The sequence below is a fragment of the Gopherus flavomarginatus genome, chromosome 7, assembly GCF_025201925.1.
Source record: "Gopherus flavomarginatus isolate rGopFla2 chromosome 7, rGopFla2.mat.asm, whole genome shotgun sequence".
Taxonomy (NCBI): Eukaryota; Metazoa; Chordata; order Testudines; family Testudinidae; genus Gopherus; species Gopherus flavomarginatus.
In genome coordinates, this window is record NC_066623.1 from 9,011,196 (window position 1) to 9,029,869 (window position 18,674).

Below are 18,674 nucleotides of genomic sequence, written 5' to 3' on the forward strand. Positions count from 1 at the left end.
GCATTTGCAAAGAGCAGAGAGCTCTAGGGCTGATGGAAGACTCTGCTGATTTTGTCCTTAATGCATCTATCCTTCTCTCTCTCCTCCCTGTTTGAATGTTACCGAGCACATATGGGTTATTGTTGTTCCTGAGAACCTGACATAGTGGGATTCTCCTAATACCATCAATAACCAAGAGCAGCGCTCCAGGTGCTAGTCCCTCCAAATCCTCTTCTAACCTCCCTTTCTCTCCCACCCCCAACCATCTCAGACTTCTCAGGTGATCTCCCTCCTTACTTCTTTAAGGCTCTGATCCAGCCTGCAAACTGCAAGGAGGTAGGATTTAAACAGCACACTGTCAATTGCACATGTCAGCAAACCACTGTCTTTCCCATTTTTACTTAATACGTCTGGCCTTTTGCTTTCTTGCTTCTGGTACAGCACGTAACAATTCCTTTTGGGCTTACCTGTCACTGTGATGTCCACATAATAGCATGCAGCTACCCATTAATCTTCCGGTCTCTGTTCTGACAGATCATTCATACATCCGGGCTGGGGGAGCTCCGCTGTATCTCACACACAAGGAACCATGTTTAAGTAATAGTAAGATTGTGACAAGCTAACAGAATGAGCAAATCCAAGCTGTTCTTGCATCTTAGCTCATCCTATTGTGCCAGAGAACTGTAGCAGATTCTGATATGGTATGTAACCATACACACTCGTCCTCTGGCAGTACCTATGAGGAGGTTGGAGTTGAGAAGATTAACTCATCCAGTGCCAAATTCCATCACAACTTTCATGAGCGTGTCAGTGAGGACTTACCCAGTATGTTGGAGGTCTTTTTTGTCCTAGATGGCACTTGGGTTGATGTCAGGCATGCTGGAGCAGAGAAGACTGTGCATCAGTCATTTGATACTATTGTTACTGAAATACCAGAATGATCAAAATTATTGGCAGTATGATTGTCTCTTGCTTTCAAACTGGGAATCTCAATATCAGCTCAAGATTTATGCAACTGCATGAAACCATTAAACTGAGAACACTTTGCTACATTCTGGCCCCAATATTCATCCTCACCATCCAAATTTGTGCACCCACTTTCGCACTGGCCGCTGATTGCATGTGCAAAAGCAGTTACCTCTCCAAGTGCCTGACTTGCACATGAAAACTGCTGCTTGTGTGCACAATAGAAATAGCTGCTTGTGTTCGCAAAGTCTGAAACAATGGCTCTGAGATGTGAAATGCTGTACTCATTTATATGGGTGCTAACCCAGGTGCCACTAACGGTCATTTCAGTGTGAGCATTGTTAAGTATTCCACAGCTCGCCAGCTCTTGTAAGAAAAGAGAGGAGGTATCATATTATGAAGATCTACCCAATCTGCCTTTATCTACCCAATCTGTCAAGTAGGCCTGGTGCAGGGAAACGGGATCACAGTTGATTTGATTTCCCTAAGGTGGGGTTAAGCTTTAAAATTTTGGGAAGACCTGCTTATGAGCATCTTTCCCACACAGCCTCAGTAGCAAACACTCTCTTGAGTCATGTCCTGTGACCAGCACAAATGTCTCTCCTTCAGTCCACAACTTTAGTAAGCATCAGTTTACCAGACTGGACCAAAAAATACTCCCAAATCCTTGCTGTTTCCACCAGAGCCTTCTCCATAATAGCCACTTGCTGGTACTTGAGCATGTGTCTTCTAATGCTAGCTGGCAGTGACTATTTATAGAGCTGTGGTACATTGAAACCTGTTGTTGGCGGGAAGCTGACTTCTTGAGAAAGCAGAAGGCTATTGAGCATAACTGTATAATTTTTCTTGATTACAGGGTGCACATTCATTTCCCCACTGCATGCTCCATACGCAAGCTGTTTGTTTTGGTCCATGTTTTCTGTAAATAAAAATGCAGTTGTTGGTTAGAACAGTGGCTCTCCATCTTTCCAGACTGCTCTACCCCCTTCAAGAGTCTGATCTGTCTTGCAAATCCCCAAGTGCCACCTCAGTTAAAAACGACTTGCTTACAAAATCAGACATAAAAATACAAAAGTGCCACAGCACCCTATTCCTGAAAAATTGCTGACGTTCTCATTTTTACCATACAATTATAAAATAAATCAATTGGAATATGCATATTGTACTTACATTTCAGTGTATAGTATATAGAGCAGTATAAACAAGTCATTGTCAGTATGAAAATTTAGTTTGTACTGACTTTGCTGGTGCTTTTTATGTAGCCTGTTGTAAAACTAGGCAGATATCTAGATGAGTTGATGTACCCCCAGGGTAAGCATGCCCCTGGTTGAGAATCACTGATTTAGAGCTATTTGCTCTGCCTGTTGTCTTGGATTATGGAAAAATTAAAATTTGGAAGCAACATGTGTTAGAATATATTGAGATAATGCTCCCCCACCTATATCCCCAAACTTGTCTGACAGTCGCATAATCGGATACATCTAGACCTGCTCAAAATTGGCTGCAGGTCCATATTATAGGAGTTCGTGTCAGGGCCGGCTCCAGGCACCAGCGAAGGAAGCAGAGAGGGGCGGCACATCCAGGTCTTTGGCGGCAATCCGGAGGCAGGTCCCTCAGTCCCTCTTTTCCTCTTTGAGCTGCTGCCAAAGTGCCAGCGAAGAGGAAGAGAGGGAGCGAAGGACCCACCGCTGAATTGCTGCAGAAGAATGAAGTGGAGCGATTGAGCTGCTGCCGAAGTGCCGCCGAAAGGCTTTATCTTTTTTTTTTTTTTTTTTCGCTTCGCCACTTGGGGCAGCAAAAACACTGGAGCTGGCCCTGGTTTCGTGTTCCCTTTGTCTTGCCCGACCCTCCTTCCTGATGGCTTATTCCATGAGAAGTGGACAGCATTACCAATAATCAGAGATGCAGTAAAGCTACCAAATTGGCTGTGTTGTACATCTCTTCTTCCTCTATGCTACATCTACCAAACAGCGTCCACTCCGTGGTATATCTTACCAGAAAGCAAAGAAGCAAAAGAATTATCTATTTGTTGACTCAAGAAACTCTTTGCAACCATTTTTTTTCAGCAAAGTGATTGCAGTATAAGAGGGGGAGGAATGCATGTTTCAGATCTTTTAAAATAAAGTATCACAGTTGCACCAACAAAATATGTCCATCCAATCACAAACAGGCAATTGTATGTGCAAAATATACAAATCTGCATGTAAAACAGACAGTTGTGCATGCAGAGAGGTACTTGTATATTTTGCTTTGCAGAAATGTGTTATTTGTGCACCAGATTACTTGTTTGCATGTGAGCAGATTTTGCTGGTGCAGCCATAAGTGCCTTTGAAAATCTGGCGCCAAACGCAGTTCGGCAGGCGTGTGTCAGAACTTCGTTGAATGTGTTTTCAATCCATATCTATTACTTTTGTCTCTGTTCCAGGCACGGATCAGAAAATTTGGGCCTAAACTCCTACAGTTGTTGACAGAATGGACAGAAACGTTCCCCTATGATTTTCAGGAAGAGCGGATGATTGGCCATTTGAAAGACATGATTGACAGGATAGCCCCGTGTGACGAGGTGAGGATAAGATCTCTCAGGAACTTGCATCCCTGGGGGATACTAAATTCACCCCTCTGCCCAGTTTCCCCTTTATTTTTTTGCTGCTGTTTTACACATTCTGATCTGTTCCTGTTGCTGAACGCTTTTACAAGGGAACCCAGATTCTGCTCTGTTTTGCTGGTCAAAATCCATAGTAGATCTAGTTAAATCGATGTCTGTCTATCTAGGTACTCAGATAGCCATAGCATAGGCACCTGACAGTCACAAATGGCTTTTCTCCTGACCACATCTCTTTGAAGTAGGGAAGCATTATCCTCAGTTTACAGATTGGGAACTGAGGCACAGATTGGGAACCTGGGTCTCTTGGGTCTGGCACTAGTGGAGAAGTCCATTGCCCTAACTAGACCATCCTTGCTACCCAAGCAGTGACTAATGGAACATGCAGATGTGTTTAATGCAACATATATGGGATAGATCTTCTCAAGTGATTTTACATGGCTAAATGAAATCCTTGGTTGATTGAGGACATTGAAGTAAAGCTCATTATCCCAGAGAAGATGAGTCTTCATAGAGCCACCTGGGGTCATTTACAGTCATACTCTGCCTCCTGATTTTCTTTCTGTCTCTCCTTCCCTTTTCTCGTGTTCCTCTCCCGTCTTATTTCCTTGTAACCTCTCCCACTCATATTCCTCATTTTCCATCTCTCTTCTATCCCCTCCATGTCTGCCCCTGTAGGCTGAAACCTTGCCTTTTTGTCACCTTCTTTCACTAGCTAACCCAGAGCAGTTTTGGTTCAGCGATTTTATCATTGAGCTGATTAATATTGTGGAGCCGGGATCCAGATACAGAACATCAGATTCAGATCATGGCCTGACTAATGTCACTGGGATTCACAATAAAGACTAAAAGGTCAATGGGCCAGAACATTAGCTCATTTTGTATCTTGTTCACTTTAGGCCATAAAAATTAAAGCTCAGTATAAAACCATCAAGGGTTGGACAGTGTTTTAGGGATCTCTCTTATTGGCTCGATAGAGTGGCTTGGGGGAGATTTTAAACACTGAAAAATGAGCTGAAAGGGTCTCCTCTGAAAGTGACAAAATCTGAATGATACCTAGCACTTACCAGGCCAGATTGACATCTGAGTGTTGCTGGCAGAAGCTGGTATGAACTGGGGCTAGGGTGGCCAGATGTCCTGATTTTATAGGGATAGTCCCAAATTTGGCATATTTTTCTCAGATAGGCACCTATTTTCCCCACACACACACCACCTGTCCTGATTTTTGACACTTGCTATCTGGGGCACAGAGCCTACAGTTCCCTTTTTCTAGGAGTGAGCTGGTAAGGGACCAATGCCACCTGAAACCTGAGCACTGCTGGCCAAGGAGAGGGCATGGCCTAGTGACAAACTTATGATGGCGATTGTATAACAGGGATGCTTGCGATGGTAGAGGACAGGGCTCAACAGCCCTGCAGCTCACTTCTGGTTTATGCTGTGTGTTCCTACAGCTTATACTTCAGGATTTCAGCTGGCTGTTGGCAGGGATTGGGAAGGAATTTTTTCTCCCGGTGTATTCTGTTGGGTTTTTTTCTGTAAAAATTCTGAGACAGAATTTTCCCCCAAGGGAGATGGGCGGTGACCTTAGAGGAGGGTGGAGTTGCCTTCCTCTGCAGTGTGTGTATGTGCGGGGGTCATTTGCCAAGATTATCTGGGTGTATCTCACTTAATCATTCCCCTGCCATTATGGGGACCCCAGGCACTGGTGCACCTTGGTCCCTCCTATTCTCTGCCTGTAGCATATAATATTACAGCCCACAGGAGACTAGACTATGTCAGTCTAATTTTGGTGGTTGGGTTTAGTGAGTGGGTGGTGTGATATTCAGGACCTCAGCCTAGATGAACTGATGTTACCTTCCTGCTTTAAACTCTGTGTGCCAATAAGTGAAAGAGACAAAGCCCTCTAGAGTTGAGACAGTAAGAGACTCGTATCCTTTTGCAAACTGGCCCTGAGGGGGATCCTGTAACTCAAACTTCCAAATGGGTTACATGAGCACAGCCTCTAGGGGGCCTTTGGTGGAGATGGAAGCAGCCCCAAGGGAAGGTAGTGGTGGAAACAGCTCCCCTCCCCTGGAGCCAGATGCCCAAAGGCAAGTGCCTTGCTGGCACCTTGATTGGCCACAGCCTGAATTAAACTGGCCCAGACAGTTCTCTGCATCTTCACACCATGCTTCAGGGATTGACCGGGGAATCCTTCCAGCACTTCTGGCAAGTGAGTCATTTTCCAGTGATGGTTAGGGGAAAGGGACAAGGTGGCAGTGTCCTAATGGAAGCCAGAACTGGCTTCCAATCCTGTGCTCAGTCCTCTAGCCCAGGCTGCCTCTCAGAATCAGAGACCGTTTTTCTGTTTAAAAATCCCCCCTGAGCGTACCCCAAACATATGAATGCCTGTCACAGGCATTCAGCATAGGCAGTGGGAGCTCCCCTCTGAAGATCCCCTTGCACAGGGGACTGAAAATGCAAATATGGTTTGAAAAATTCAGGTTGTACCATCACACTTGGCACGCAACATATCCGTGTGTGCCAGGATGGAAAATACTCCAGCACTGCCACTGTTGTCCTTAATGCTAATTAGCATTGTCACCCCAGGGACAGGAGGATAACTCTGGGATTATAGCAATTAAAATGCCATGTACACTTTACAATTTAATTCCTCGGGAAAGAAGAAGCCACAGATTCTGCACTTGGGATAATCAGCATACACCTTCCTCTCTAAAGACACATCTTCAAAAAATGTCTGGATAAGGGCATCTCTTTTCATTGGGGATCTGATCCTGTAGACGCTACTCCCATCAACTTCCCCACTGATTTCCATGGGAATTTTTCATAAGAACTGCAGGAGCAGGTCCTTTGTTTGCCTACCAAAGTTTATTCCTTATGCTGATTAACAACAGTACTTGCATGTAATTACAAATGGGGTGTGATGTAATTACAAATCACTTCTGAGCTTCACCCTGGCCATTGCAATTGCACCACATCACACTAGATACACTGGCCTGACAAGATGCTAATTGCAAGACCATAAATATTCAGCGTGATGCCCTAGATATAGCCTGTTGATATTAATGGGAGTCATGATCCTAAATCCACTTGTGCTTGGCTGTAAATGGTGATCATGTGCTAAACGTACTGCATTGTACTGAATATTAATCCGAGATGTGAAATACAGAGATTCCTGTGAAGTAACATGCTAACTGGAAATGGAGGTAGCATTAACCTCTGGATATTATCTGGTAACAGGAATTAGTTGCAATAAACAGTGAACCTGCTGTTTCCAAGTCATTTGCAAATGCATATGCTTCTGGGGCAGGAATTAAAGCCTAAAACCAAACATCTTTTATGAGTGTTGCATTACGTGACCTGCAATATAAAAGCCTGTATGTGGCAGATAATACAACCTGAAGTATCTCCCAGATGCTTTACAACTGTTTAGTGAAATGCAACCCCTTTGGGAGGCAGAAAGTGGCACTTCTTAACTGAACACAGCAACTTGTGGTCTGTTATGCTGGAAGCCAGACTAGATGATCATAGTGGTCCCTTCTGGCCTTTAAAACCGATTAACTCTATCCATAGCGGAGTGGAACAGAGCAGTGGAGAGAGGGGATGCTTGTGGGACTTGAATTCAGATTCAGGGGCCTGGCATTCAAATAAATTCAGAAGCCGAGTGATCTTAAAAATAGCACAAAGCCCATGCAGATGAGAAGGAAAAGGGCTAATAGTGCATTGAGAGTCTTTAATTACTGCTCGGTTAACCATGGGATGCGGAGAAGTTCAGTGTCCATTGGCTGCATCCAGGCTCATTCTAGGCTTTAGGCCACAGATGTGGGCAACCCAGTTAAAAAAAACAAAGCAAAACTGCATGCTTGAAAGAGAAGGGAAAGAAAATGTGCCCCTCCCATCCACATGAAACAAGATTGAAATGGAAGCAGCTGCTGTTGGGCTGGGCTGGCATAGCCACTGGCAATACACTGGCTGGCTGTACACTGGCATTGCTAGCTACCCTGGTTTGGCTGGCCAGGAGGCCACCATAAATAAAATGCCAGGAGAAGAGAGTGAGGGTGGGGGACTGCGTGATTGCTGAATGGAGCCTCGCTGCAGGGGAGCACAAGAAGTGTGCCAGGGACATACTGCACGCAAAAAGGCCTCTCCAGACATGGCGGTGACCCACCACCACGCCCCCATGAAGGAGACACCCCAGGCTGCATTGGGTATCTGGGCTGGTCCTGTGGCCAGTTATGCTGGAATCTCACTCAGCCCAATGGCACAGTTTGGGAGGGGAGTCTCACCCAGATTTTCTCCTCCTGTGTCTCTGCTCCCACAAATAAACCTCTAGCCAGATTGACCTTTTTTCACTGCTACTTATAAATTGCAATGTACATGTTAACAGCCTAATACTGGCAGTGTGTCTCATAAATTGTACAGCTCTATTGAAATGCAGCCATCTCTGGGATGGAGTGTATACCACAGCCTGGGTACAGTGTGCTGCACATAGCGTGCAGGGAAATTTTGACCCAGGACACGGGGGGAAACCCCCTGACTCTTACAAAAATTGCTTTGGGGTCTTTAATACCCATGCGACTGAAAAGGACATTGGAGAGGACAAAGATCCCCACAGAATAAACTGCATAGCATTTAGCTTACCCACATCAGAAGGTGTGAGACGTCATGTAATGGTGCATGGTCAGGAGCAGAAGGGAGGCAGGTCTTGGTGTCAGTCTGATTGTTGTTGACTGCAGACTACAGTCAGAGTAGGACCCCTCCTTCCCTTACAGCTAATGGAGATTCTCCCTTAGCTAATAGAGACAAACTCCTGCAACCTGGGGGATGCAGACAGAAATAAACTCTCTGCACCAGATCCTCAGCTAGTGCGAACGGACACATTGACTTGAGTGAAGCTATGCCCATTTACAGTAGTTGAGGATCTGGCTCATTAGGTGTTCTGGACTCTTGTACTTCGGTATCTGTTTGTTCAGCACTCGCATGCCAATGTTATGAAAGAGGAGAGGGATGGGCATGGGTGCGGACTGTGTTGGGGTGGGGAAGGGTTTCTAAACATTGTTTTTGCAAAGGGGAACTTTCCCCTTTTTCTATGCTGTAATTGGCCAGAATCTACTCCTGCTTTGGTCCCTGGAAATTTTCCCACTGACCACTCTGAGATTAGGGCTGGGGCCAACAGATGTGGGAATCATTTCTTCTCCCTTCTCTGTACAGCAAAATGTCCTAGGAACATATCATTGCAAGAAAATAACATTTAAAGCTCGGGCAGCAGTAAATTGTGACTTACAATACTGAATGATAAGCTTATTCTGAACGGAGCTGGGGTAGATCCTTCTGAGACACAGAGTCTGCTGTCACTTACATCCTGGAATTATCCCCGTGCAGGTCATCGGGGAGAGGAGAATCAGACCCCATATCTGAAACACAACAATGGAAGAGACTGATTCTGAATGGCAAATGAAGAGCCATGTTGTGGAGATAACTGTCACATCTTAAATCAGAGTCAGAAGTTCATGAATGTTCTGGGCTGGAATAATTAACGCTTCTTTAAGGTTTGCAGCAGTTGTAGGAAGATCTCTAAGGCAGCTGGCCTCCATTCAACTACCTGCTGTTACACGCAACAGGACCCCTTTACAAAAAGCCTGTCTCTTCCGCAGGCGTTCACTGTGTATTGAGTTTGGAAATAACTCCTACTTTTAGGCTTTTCTAGTGAGTCCGTGTAAAAATCCAAGGTTGACATTACACTATGTGTTTTAGACTCAGTTTAAAGGGACCGCATTAGCCCTGCCTGATTGCAATATAGTGGGGAAAGCTTCCATGCTCGGAGTGGGATTTCCAGGTTTTATCACTGCTTGATCATCGCAGGCCACATTGGCTAGGTCTTTATTGCAGCTGGAAGCATGCCTCACAGCCCAGGTAGATGCTTGGTCTGGGAGTGAAGTTAATGGTTGACTCCCAAATTGCTGCGTAATAACCAGTTCTGGAGCCCAACATGCAGCTTATTTCCTCTCTGGCCCTGACACACACCCTTCCATTCCTTTGTGCCCCTCCTCCCCTGCCCCGTCTCTTGCTCTACGGGCACCAGCAGCGAAAGGTTTGTGTTGAAGGTCGGTAGGAGTAGTTGAATAGGCCTTGAGCTTTGCAGTGAAGCATGTGGAGTAGCCACTGCTACACTATGTTGCTTTTTATTATTATTTATGGAAGTCAAATCCTACTGAGGAAAACAGAAGGGAGCATAAAGTCAAGTATACAACTATAATTAGACAGGCCAAAAAAAGAATTAGAAGAGCAACAGGCAAAAGAGACAAAAAGTAACAGCAATTTTTTTATAGTACCTCAGAAACAAGAAGCCTGCCAAACAATCAGTGGGGCCACTGGATGATCTAGGTGTTAAAGGAGCACTCAAGGAAGATGCCTGTTGTGGAGACACTAAATTAATTCATTGCATCGGTCTTCACTGCAGAGGATATGAGGGAGATTCCCACACCTGAGCCATTCTTTTTAGGTAACAGATCTGAGGAACTGTCCCAGATTACTGTGTCAGCAGTGGAGGTTTTGGAACAAATTAATAAATGTAACTGTAATAAGTCAACAAGACCAGATAGTAATCACCCAAAAGTTCTGACGGAACTCAGATATGAAATTGCAGAGCTACTAACTGTGGTATGTAACCTATCGATTAAATACGTCTCTGTACCAGGTGACTGGAGGATAGCCAACATAATGCCAATTCTTTAAAAGGCTCCAGAGATGATCCTGGGAATTACAAGCAGGTAAACCTGACTTCAACACCAGGCAAATTGGTGGAAACTATAGTAAAGTACAGAATTGTCAGATACATAGAGGAACATAGTATGTTGGGGAAGAGTCAGCGTGGCTTTTGTAAAGGGAAATCATGCCTCACCAATCTGTTAGAATTCTTTGAGAGTATTAACAAGCATCTGGAAAAGGGTGCTCTAGTGCAGTGGTTCTCAAAGCCGGTCCGCCGTTTGTTCAGGGAAAGCCCCTGGCGGGCCAGTTTGTTTACCTGTTGTCTCTGCAGGTTTGGCTGATTGCAGCTCCCAGTGCCTGAGGTTCGCTACTCCAGGCCAATGGGGGCTGCGGGAAGCGGCGCAGGCTGAGGGATATGCTGGCCGCCCTTCCTGCAGCCCCTTCACATAACACAAAAACCAGGGGTCACCCAGTGAAAGTGTTAGGCAGCAGGTTTAAAACAAACAAACAAAGTACTTTTTTTTTTTTATACAACGCACAGTCAACCTGTGGAATTTGTTGCCAGAGGATGATGTGAGGGGTAAAACTATAACAGGATTCAAAAAAGAATTAGGTGAGATCATGGAGGATAGGTCCATCAATGGCTATTAGCCAAAATGATCAAGGATGCAAGCCCATGCTCAGTGTCCCTAAACCTCTGACTGCCAGTAGCTGGGACTGGATGATGGGACGTCTCACTCGATAATTACCCTGTTTTGTTCATTCTTTCTGAAGCATCTGGAAATGGCTGCTGCAGGAAGACAGGCGACTGGACTATATGGACCATTGGTCTGACCTAATATGGCCCCTCTTATGTTTGTAGGTATTTCGATAGCACCCATGGGCCCCACTCCCATTGAGCTATGTGTTGTACAAACATATAACAAAAAGATAGTTCCTTCCCCCAAAGAGCTTACAACTTAACTTCAAGACAGGTGGATACGACAAAACTGTGAACATCAAAAGCAGCGTACCAGCAGTCTGCAGGAGATGGAGTAGCTATGCATGTCCCTGGACGTAGGCCCTGAGAAGGTGTGACAATGATTGAAGAGAAAAACAATGATATTTTACAAAAAATTCTTAGTATGGCAGGGTCCCTTTAATGTAATCCTACTGCTAAACTGTGTTATGTACTCAGGAGACGCCACTAGTTTACAGCTCAACTTTTTCTGAAATAACCTGCTATATTATGATTAAGGCTAAGATTTTGTCATGGTTATTTTTAGTAAAAGACACGGACAGGTCACGGGCAATAAACAAAACTTCAAGGATGCCGTGACCTCTATGAGACTTCTGCTGCTGCGGCTCCAATGGTTTCCCCCACCACCGTGGTGGCTGGGAGTTGTGGGGTTCCCCCTCCATCTGCAGCAGTGGGGGCTTTCCGCCCATGGTAGCTGGGAGCTGCAGGGTGACCATATTTCCCAAAGAGAAAATGGGACACCCACAGTCTCTCGCCCTGGAGGCTTCCCCTCTCCACCCACGCGAGACTGTTGCCTGTCGCTGGAACCCTGAGCAGGGTCCCCTCAGGAGTCTATCACCTGTCACTGGAACGTTGCTTGGGGGGCCCTGTCGCCTATCATTGGAACCCTGCTAGGGCCCTGCTGGCTGCCAGATCCAGAGTCCTGCAGCCCCTGGGGCTGAAGCAGAGAATGTCATGGAGGTCTCTGGATCCATGACTTCCGTAACATAAACGTAGTTTTAATTATGATCTAGGAAGGACTCTCAGCTCTTCCTGTTAAATTGTTGCAGGTATTACATGGAATATTAAGCCGTGCAACTCTTGCTGATTTTGCATGTGGCAGAAAAGAGACCCTGAGGACTAACAGTGACTTGGGAGCACTTTGATTCCTGTGTTGTACCTGCACAGCTCCTCTTTCCAAGCATTGGAGTCGTTCCTCTCTGACTAAGGAATGAGGAGGGCTCTCTGTGCAGATAGACAGTTTACTCCACTCTCCTGCCAGTTAACTAAGAAGGAGATTTGTGACCACCGATCTTTTGTAGTTGAAGGAAGAAGCTGCCGGAAATATGTCAATGTCGTAGAGTAAATTGGAAAGGAAGGAACAGGAGGGAGGCTAGGAACAGGCGGGTTTTCTGCTGCAAGACATCTAATTAAAAATAGATATTTTATTTTAAGCAGCAGTGCTGAAAAAGAGCTAAAACACTAGAGAGATTAGCCTTCTGCATATAAGCTTTTGCTTCTTTGCCACTTAAATGAAGGGCCCGGCCCTGAATAGTTGCTGTATGCCAGTAACATCTGAGGCCCTGCAGCTCCCATTCCCTTTTCTGGGAGTCCTGGGGGATCTCAGTGCATCTCCGAATCAGGCCCAAATCATTGCTGTTTCAAATGTTAATATGAGCTGTAATTACAAGAGATTATGCCTAAACAAACTCTGTAATTAACTTAAGGAAGAACTCCCACCCTACAGATGCAAATTTCCTTTTGGAGAAACAGCATGAAAGAGGCACCGTGCCGTTGGTTGTGCTTGTTTGAAAGAAAGCTGCCAGTACTATGAATCTTACAAATCAGAGACGGAAAGGAGCCATTAGGTCATCTAGTCCATTCCCTTAGGCTCCTGCAGGATTTTCTCTTACAGGATATTCACCTGTCCTTTGAACAGTCTGGTTTCTAGAGGCTCTGTGCAGTGTTTATAAAAGTACACATGCTGAGAATGGTTGCTTGCCAAGTGTTGTGATTTGCATTTAGAGAGAGAAGTTTTAATTAAAATTTTGAGTTCCTGAGCCACCTGCAGGGCTTTGCTATCTTCTGAAGGAATTTCCTGGTTAAGAATTAAACATTTTGTTTAAATATTAAACAATGGCACTCTTCTTTTAATTGTTTAAGCTAGCAGCAAAGCAGAGTAGGATGGCATGCTCTCTAGCACTTAGCTCCCATATCAACAAATGTCACTTTGTGGCAAGATGTTTACCAGCAGGAGTATTCCAGAATATAATGTTGAATCTAATTTAAAGTGTTATTTTCAGTTGCTGATTACAGTTTAAACAAGGCTGGAAATCCTTCTCTGATGGTAAAAGCTATAAGGCTGTTTACAAATACAGGGAGATGCTTCTTGGAGAAGACTGCACTGAGCAAAATGAGTGTAATTCTCTTTTTTCAATGAATTTCTTGGAGAAATTTTATTTAGAAATATTCCTGCTTATGTATGTTCAGTGTCACTCTCTTCTTTCATATAAATGCCCCAGATAATATATAGAGAATCTTTGTTTTCTGTGGCCTATTTCTAGATCTGTGTGAAATGTTCACTGCAAAAGCAGGGGAAACTAGAAATGAAGACCAAGGTTTGTGAAATGTTTTTTTAATGTTCCTGAATTGTTCAAGCAATGCTGGGTTGATTTATTGCTTTGAATAAAAACAGTCAGGAACTTGTTATCCTAGAGGTAGGATACATAAATATTTTGTGTCAGAACATTTTTTTGATGGAAAATTGAATTTTCAACTGAGTGAAAAAAATTTCCAAAAATTGTCTGCTTTCTGTGTATTTTTTTTCTGAAAAACAAATGCCTGAAAACCAAAATACTTCAGTCAAAAATGGAAATATTTTGATTTCCAGCCAAAATGTCTTGGTATTTGAATTTCTACTGAAAAATCAACATTTTCTGCAGGGAGAGAGAAACCCATTTTTCAACCATCTCTGCTCACTGAGATTCAAAACCAGCGGAGACGTGTGCAAGTCCATATGGGCATAAACCACAGAAAATGTACAGACACTCTTCACTGCTTCAGAGTCAGCCCAATCTGCAGTAACCAAAAGCTCTGCCTTCTGGGCACTTGGTGACGTATAAGAAAGAAGTTTGGGTGAGCTCTCTTGCATCAGAGCCAGGCAGCAGCATGCTGGAAGAATCTTAATAATTATCTGAAGAAACAAAGGTTCTTGTTTTCATAGAACTAGCCTTAGTAACAAAGGCCTTGTCTACACTACAAAGAATGACGAGACAGGCAAAAATCCAGTGATACCTAAGCAGGGTTATTTCAAAACAGAATGCTTGTCCAGTGATTTCCAGGAGTTACTACCCACCTCTCTAGGTCTTCACAGTATACTGGGCTCATCAGCTACTGATTTTTCTTAGCAGATGCGCAAGAGCCCTCAGGCGGCACATGACAAGGATTCATCACCGAATTTGGTCTGCTGGTTGGATCATTAGCTTCCCCGGCCTGGGCTGGGTACTGATCGGGAATGCAATGTGAACGCTGATCCATGCTCTCCAGCAACTGATTAAGGAATTCTAAAGCCAAATCCTGTTTACCTGACTTGCTGCAGTCCATTGAATGTTGCAGGCTACTCACATGAGCAGAATGAGCAAACTCAATATCTCATTCCTTCTAGTAGCAAAGCCATTAACTGCGAGAAAAATGATAAGTCTTATGGCAGGTGTTGAAGCGCTGTAGATGTACTAGGGATTTGCGGCCTCTCACCTTGACTGTAGTGAAAGCAGAGTGGATGTAAGCACCTTGTTTTATTCCTTGAAGTAATGCGCACATGGACCACAACCACTGAGCCTGGCCCCTGAGGTATTGCCCATTTAAAATGTGAGCGCCAGCAGTACAAAACATTGATTGTCTCTCTTCCAAGGGGAAACTGCTATGTCAAGTGTTCTTAGAATGTGTTTGGGAGGTTTGCTGGTGGTTACAGTGTAGTGCTATGAGGAGGTTGCTAGTGAACTGCAAAGCAGTGCTCAAGATCCCAGTTCATGTTTCTGTAGCGACTGCCTTGGATGACTCATCTGCAGGATTGAACCCAGGGCCTCTCTAGCTAGAAACTCACGGTTTTACTGCTTAAACTAAAGGATCAAAGCTCAGGCAATTGCAGACTCAAACTGCTATACCTAGCTTTGCCAGAGAGGGGGACAAAGAGAGCTGCACTGTGTTAGCTCAGTTAGATATAAAATACATGTAGGCTTAATTCTCTCCATTTGGATGAGGAGTAGGGGGCTCTTCTTAAAAGCAGCCATATAAGTATCTCACTGTAGCTGCATTGGGATGCTATGCAAAGCAGATGGATGGAGAGAACTATGAATAGCATTAGCCAAGTTCATTATGACAAGCTGTCGCTAAGAAGTATAGTTCTTGGCATGGCAACTACTAAATGGAAATTAAGGGCCAGCTTCTGCTATCTGTTACAATTGGTCAAAATCCAGAGCAGCTCACTTTAGTGGCTTCACCTGTCTTTCCTGATCCTTTTATCATCCTTGCTGGCCAGTCTGCGGTGGCGCTGGCCAGTGGGTTGGGCTGTCACGAAGGAGCACAGCTAGCTTGCACACCTGACTGGAGGCTGATTCTGTGGTGCAGAGCTGGCGGGCAGAACTATAATTAAGTCGACTGGCCTTCTGAAATCTTCTTGGTGAAAATCAGATGGTAGCCTAGTGCTAGTTTATGGATATTTTGGGGTAGGAAAATTGGATTTAAAATACACCATTGTCGAGACCTGTGGCTTTTGTATGTTTATCTCCTCCTTCGTTTTTGTTATGTTTCCTCTCCAGGCCTACTGGAAAAGGATGAATCAGCTTTTGCAAGCCCTGAATCAGAAGCTTGCAACCCTTAGCCATGGGCAGGAAGGAATAGTCAAGATCAATGCTGCTGTCTCTGACAAGCTGGTTGCCTTTAAAAGTAAACCACCATCAATTCAGAGAGAAATCCTGACCGTCTGTAGTGACCCCTATACTCTGGCTCAGCAGCTAACGCATGTGGAATTGGTAAGTGCAGCACATGTGGAATTCCTAACTTTGCGTTCAAGGATGGCATTTTAAAGCCCAGCAGCAGCTGTATCATCAAAACCCAAGTGAAATGCATACGCTGCTGCAGCATAGTTAGCACAGTATCAAAACTGCAGACAGAAGCATGGTTAGTGGATTAGAGCAGAGGACTGAGAAGCAGGGTATTTGACACTGCTTTGTCCTGTGACTATGCACAGGTAACTTAGGCTCTTCCTTGCCCTCAGTTTGCTCATCTGTGAAATGAGGATGATAATATTCCCCTGCTTCACAGTGAATTTAGTTCAGTTCCATTTGCAAAATGCTTTGAGCCCCTTGAATGGAAGGTGCTGTGGAATGGCTGACCTCTATCATCCCAATTTTGTTCAATATTCAAGCTTTTACGTTGCTCAAACCCAGTTCTCTGCTACACAAGCATCTTCGTTGCTGTTTTTCCTTTCTCAGTTTCATAGACCTGAACTTATGAGACTTCAGGTATCTGTGTGCCCACTCAGTCTTACCGTCCCCTCCTCCCCACCCAATCCAATCCTCAGCAGGCTTTCGATGATTGTTGCTCCCTCTTCTGGCGAGATGGGGGCAGTTTCTTCAAGGTGGTGGGGTGACACGAAGCCTTCTCTCCCATGCAGTTTCAGGTCCGCTGCATGGGTGTTCCACCTCCCCAGGCAAAGATTATGTGAGGAAAAAAATGAGGAGACTGGTGGCACCTTAAAGACTAACAGATTTATTTGGGCATCAGATTATGTGATGGTGCATCATAACCTCACTGCTGATCCACATTGCTGCATCTGTCCTCAAACCTCTTGATACCCTTAAGCTTCCCCATTGCTGGTGCCTGGGAGGGCACTGTTCACTTCTGAAGCCCCAAGCATATTTTTCTCTGTTCATCTGAATGGAAAGTAACTTCTAAAAAAAAATAAATGAAACCGTGTGAGGATGAAGGGTTGGAGAGAATATTATGGAACTCGAAAGCTTTCTAATCCCACAGCCGTCCATATTCTACTCCTCAAAGAGGAATCTCTTGGAATGAAACCCATGAATTATAGGATCCATCTATAGGATCCACCAACCAAAAGGCTGGTTTTCAGCATATGTGACGTTGGCCCTCTTAGCTTTCTGTATTTCTAACTAAACAGCACAGAGTAGTAGACCACAAGCTTAATATGAGTCAACAGTGTGATACTGTTGCAAAAAAAGCAAACGTGATTCTGGGATGCATTAACAGGTGTGTTGTAAACAAGACATGAGAAGTCATTCTTCCGCTTGACTCTGCGCTGGTTAGGCCTCAACTGAAGTATTGTGTCCAGTTCTGGGCACCGCATTTCAAGAAAGATGTGGAAAAATTGGAGAGGGTCCAGAGAAGAGCAACAAGAATGATTAAAGGTCTTGAGAACATGACCTATGAAGGAAGGCTGAAGGAATTGGGTTTGTTTAGTATGGAAAAGAGAAGACTGAGAGGGGACATGATAGCAGTTTTCAGGTATCTAAAAGGGTGTCATCAGGAGGAGGGAGAAAACTTGTTCACCTTAGCCTCCAATGATAGAACAAGAAGCAATGGACTTAAATTGCAGCAAGGGAGATTCAGGTTGGACATTAGGAAAAAGTTCCTAACTGTCAGGGTAGTTAAACACTGGAATAGATTGCCTAGGGAAGTTGTGGAATCTCCATCTCTGGAGATATTTAAGAGTAGGTTAGATAAATATCTATTAGGGATGGTCTAGACAGTATTTGGTCCTGCCATGAGGGCAGGAGACTGGACTTGATGACCTCTCGAGGTCCCTTCCAGTCCTAGAGTCTGAGTCTATGAGAGATTGCGGAAGCCTTTTGTGGCAGTGTTTGGGTTTCTTTCCCCACATGGAACAACTTGACTCTAAGATGAGTGTACTGCAGTGTACCAAGAATGATGCATTGAAACAATCTGCAGCTTTCGTTCCGTTTCACTTTGCTCCACTGTGTCTGCTCCTACTTCCTTGCACCAGGTGTAGTAATTACTCTGCAGTTCTTTAGGATGGTGTTTATTCTTCAGCAGTCTGAGCTACCCTGTCACCTACATTTCCTTATGCAGAGCAAAGGAATGCCATGGGATTTGCTTATAGGACCAGCCCTCAAGTCTTTACTTGGGCAAAATGCCCATTGACTTTGCAGGTGCCTTTTCGAGGTGAGGGTCTCAAGACTGAGCTCAGTGAGTTCACTTTGGTGGTCAGTTACCCACCAATAATTCATTACTGAGATCAGGTGGGATTTTCAAAAATGCCTGAGCGATTCAGGAACTGAACTCCCATTGAAAGTCAGTGGTTCTTCGGTGCCTAATTAATGCCCTCCTGAAAATTTAAAATTACACTCATAATATATCAGAAGCTGATGGAATAATAATAACAATTAATAACTAGCTTTTTATGACAAGATCTAGTAGACCTTCTCTGCTTTCTGCTGGAGGTGTCGGCTCCCTGATACACCCCACTTAAGGAAAACCTGCTCAGGCCAGACTATCAACAAGATTTAGTCTTCTAGAGGCCTAGAAGGGCCAGGAGAGACACTGATCAATCAGGAGCCAGCAGGCCAGTTAAGAAGGCTTGCCTGGTTTCTCTGAAAGGTAGTGCTTGCTGAGGCTGAGACAGGAGTGAGGTGCCTGTGTACTAGTCCAGGGGTTCTCAAC

At 44.5% G+C, this 18,674-nt stretch overlaps 1 protein-coding gene across 1 annotated transcript in view; it reads left to right on the plus strand.

Moving 5' to 3' along the window:
* RASGEF1C (RasGEF domain family member 1C) overlaps positions 1-18,674 on the plus strand; it is a 116,664-nt gene that overhangs the window by 69,034 nt on the left and 28,956 nt on the right. Inside the window, exons 4-5 of the mRNA XM_050961578.1 lie at positions 3,371-3,508; positions 15,791-16,003. Of these exons, the coding sequence (XP_050817535.1) occupies positions 3,371-3,508; positions 15,791-16,003 (351 nt within the window). The remainder of the gene's footprint in view (positions 1-3,370; positions 3,509-15,790; positions 16,004-18,674) is intronic.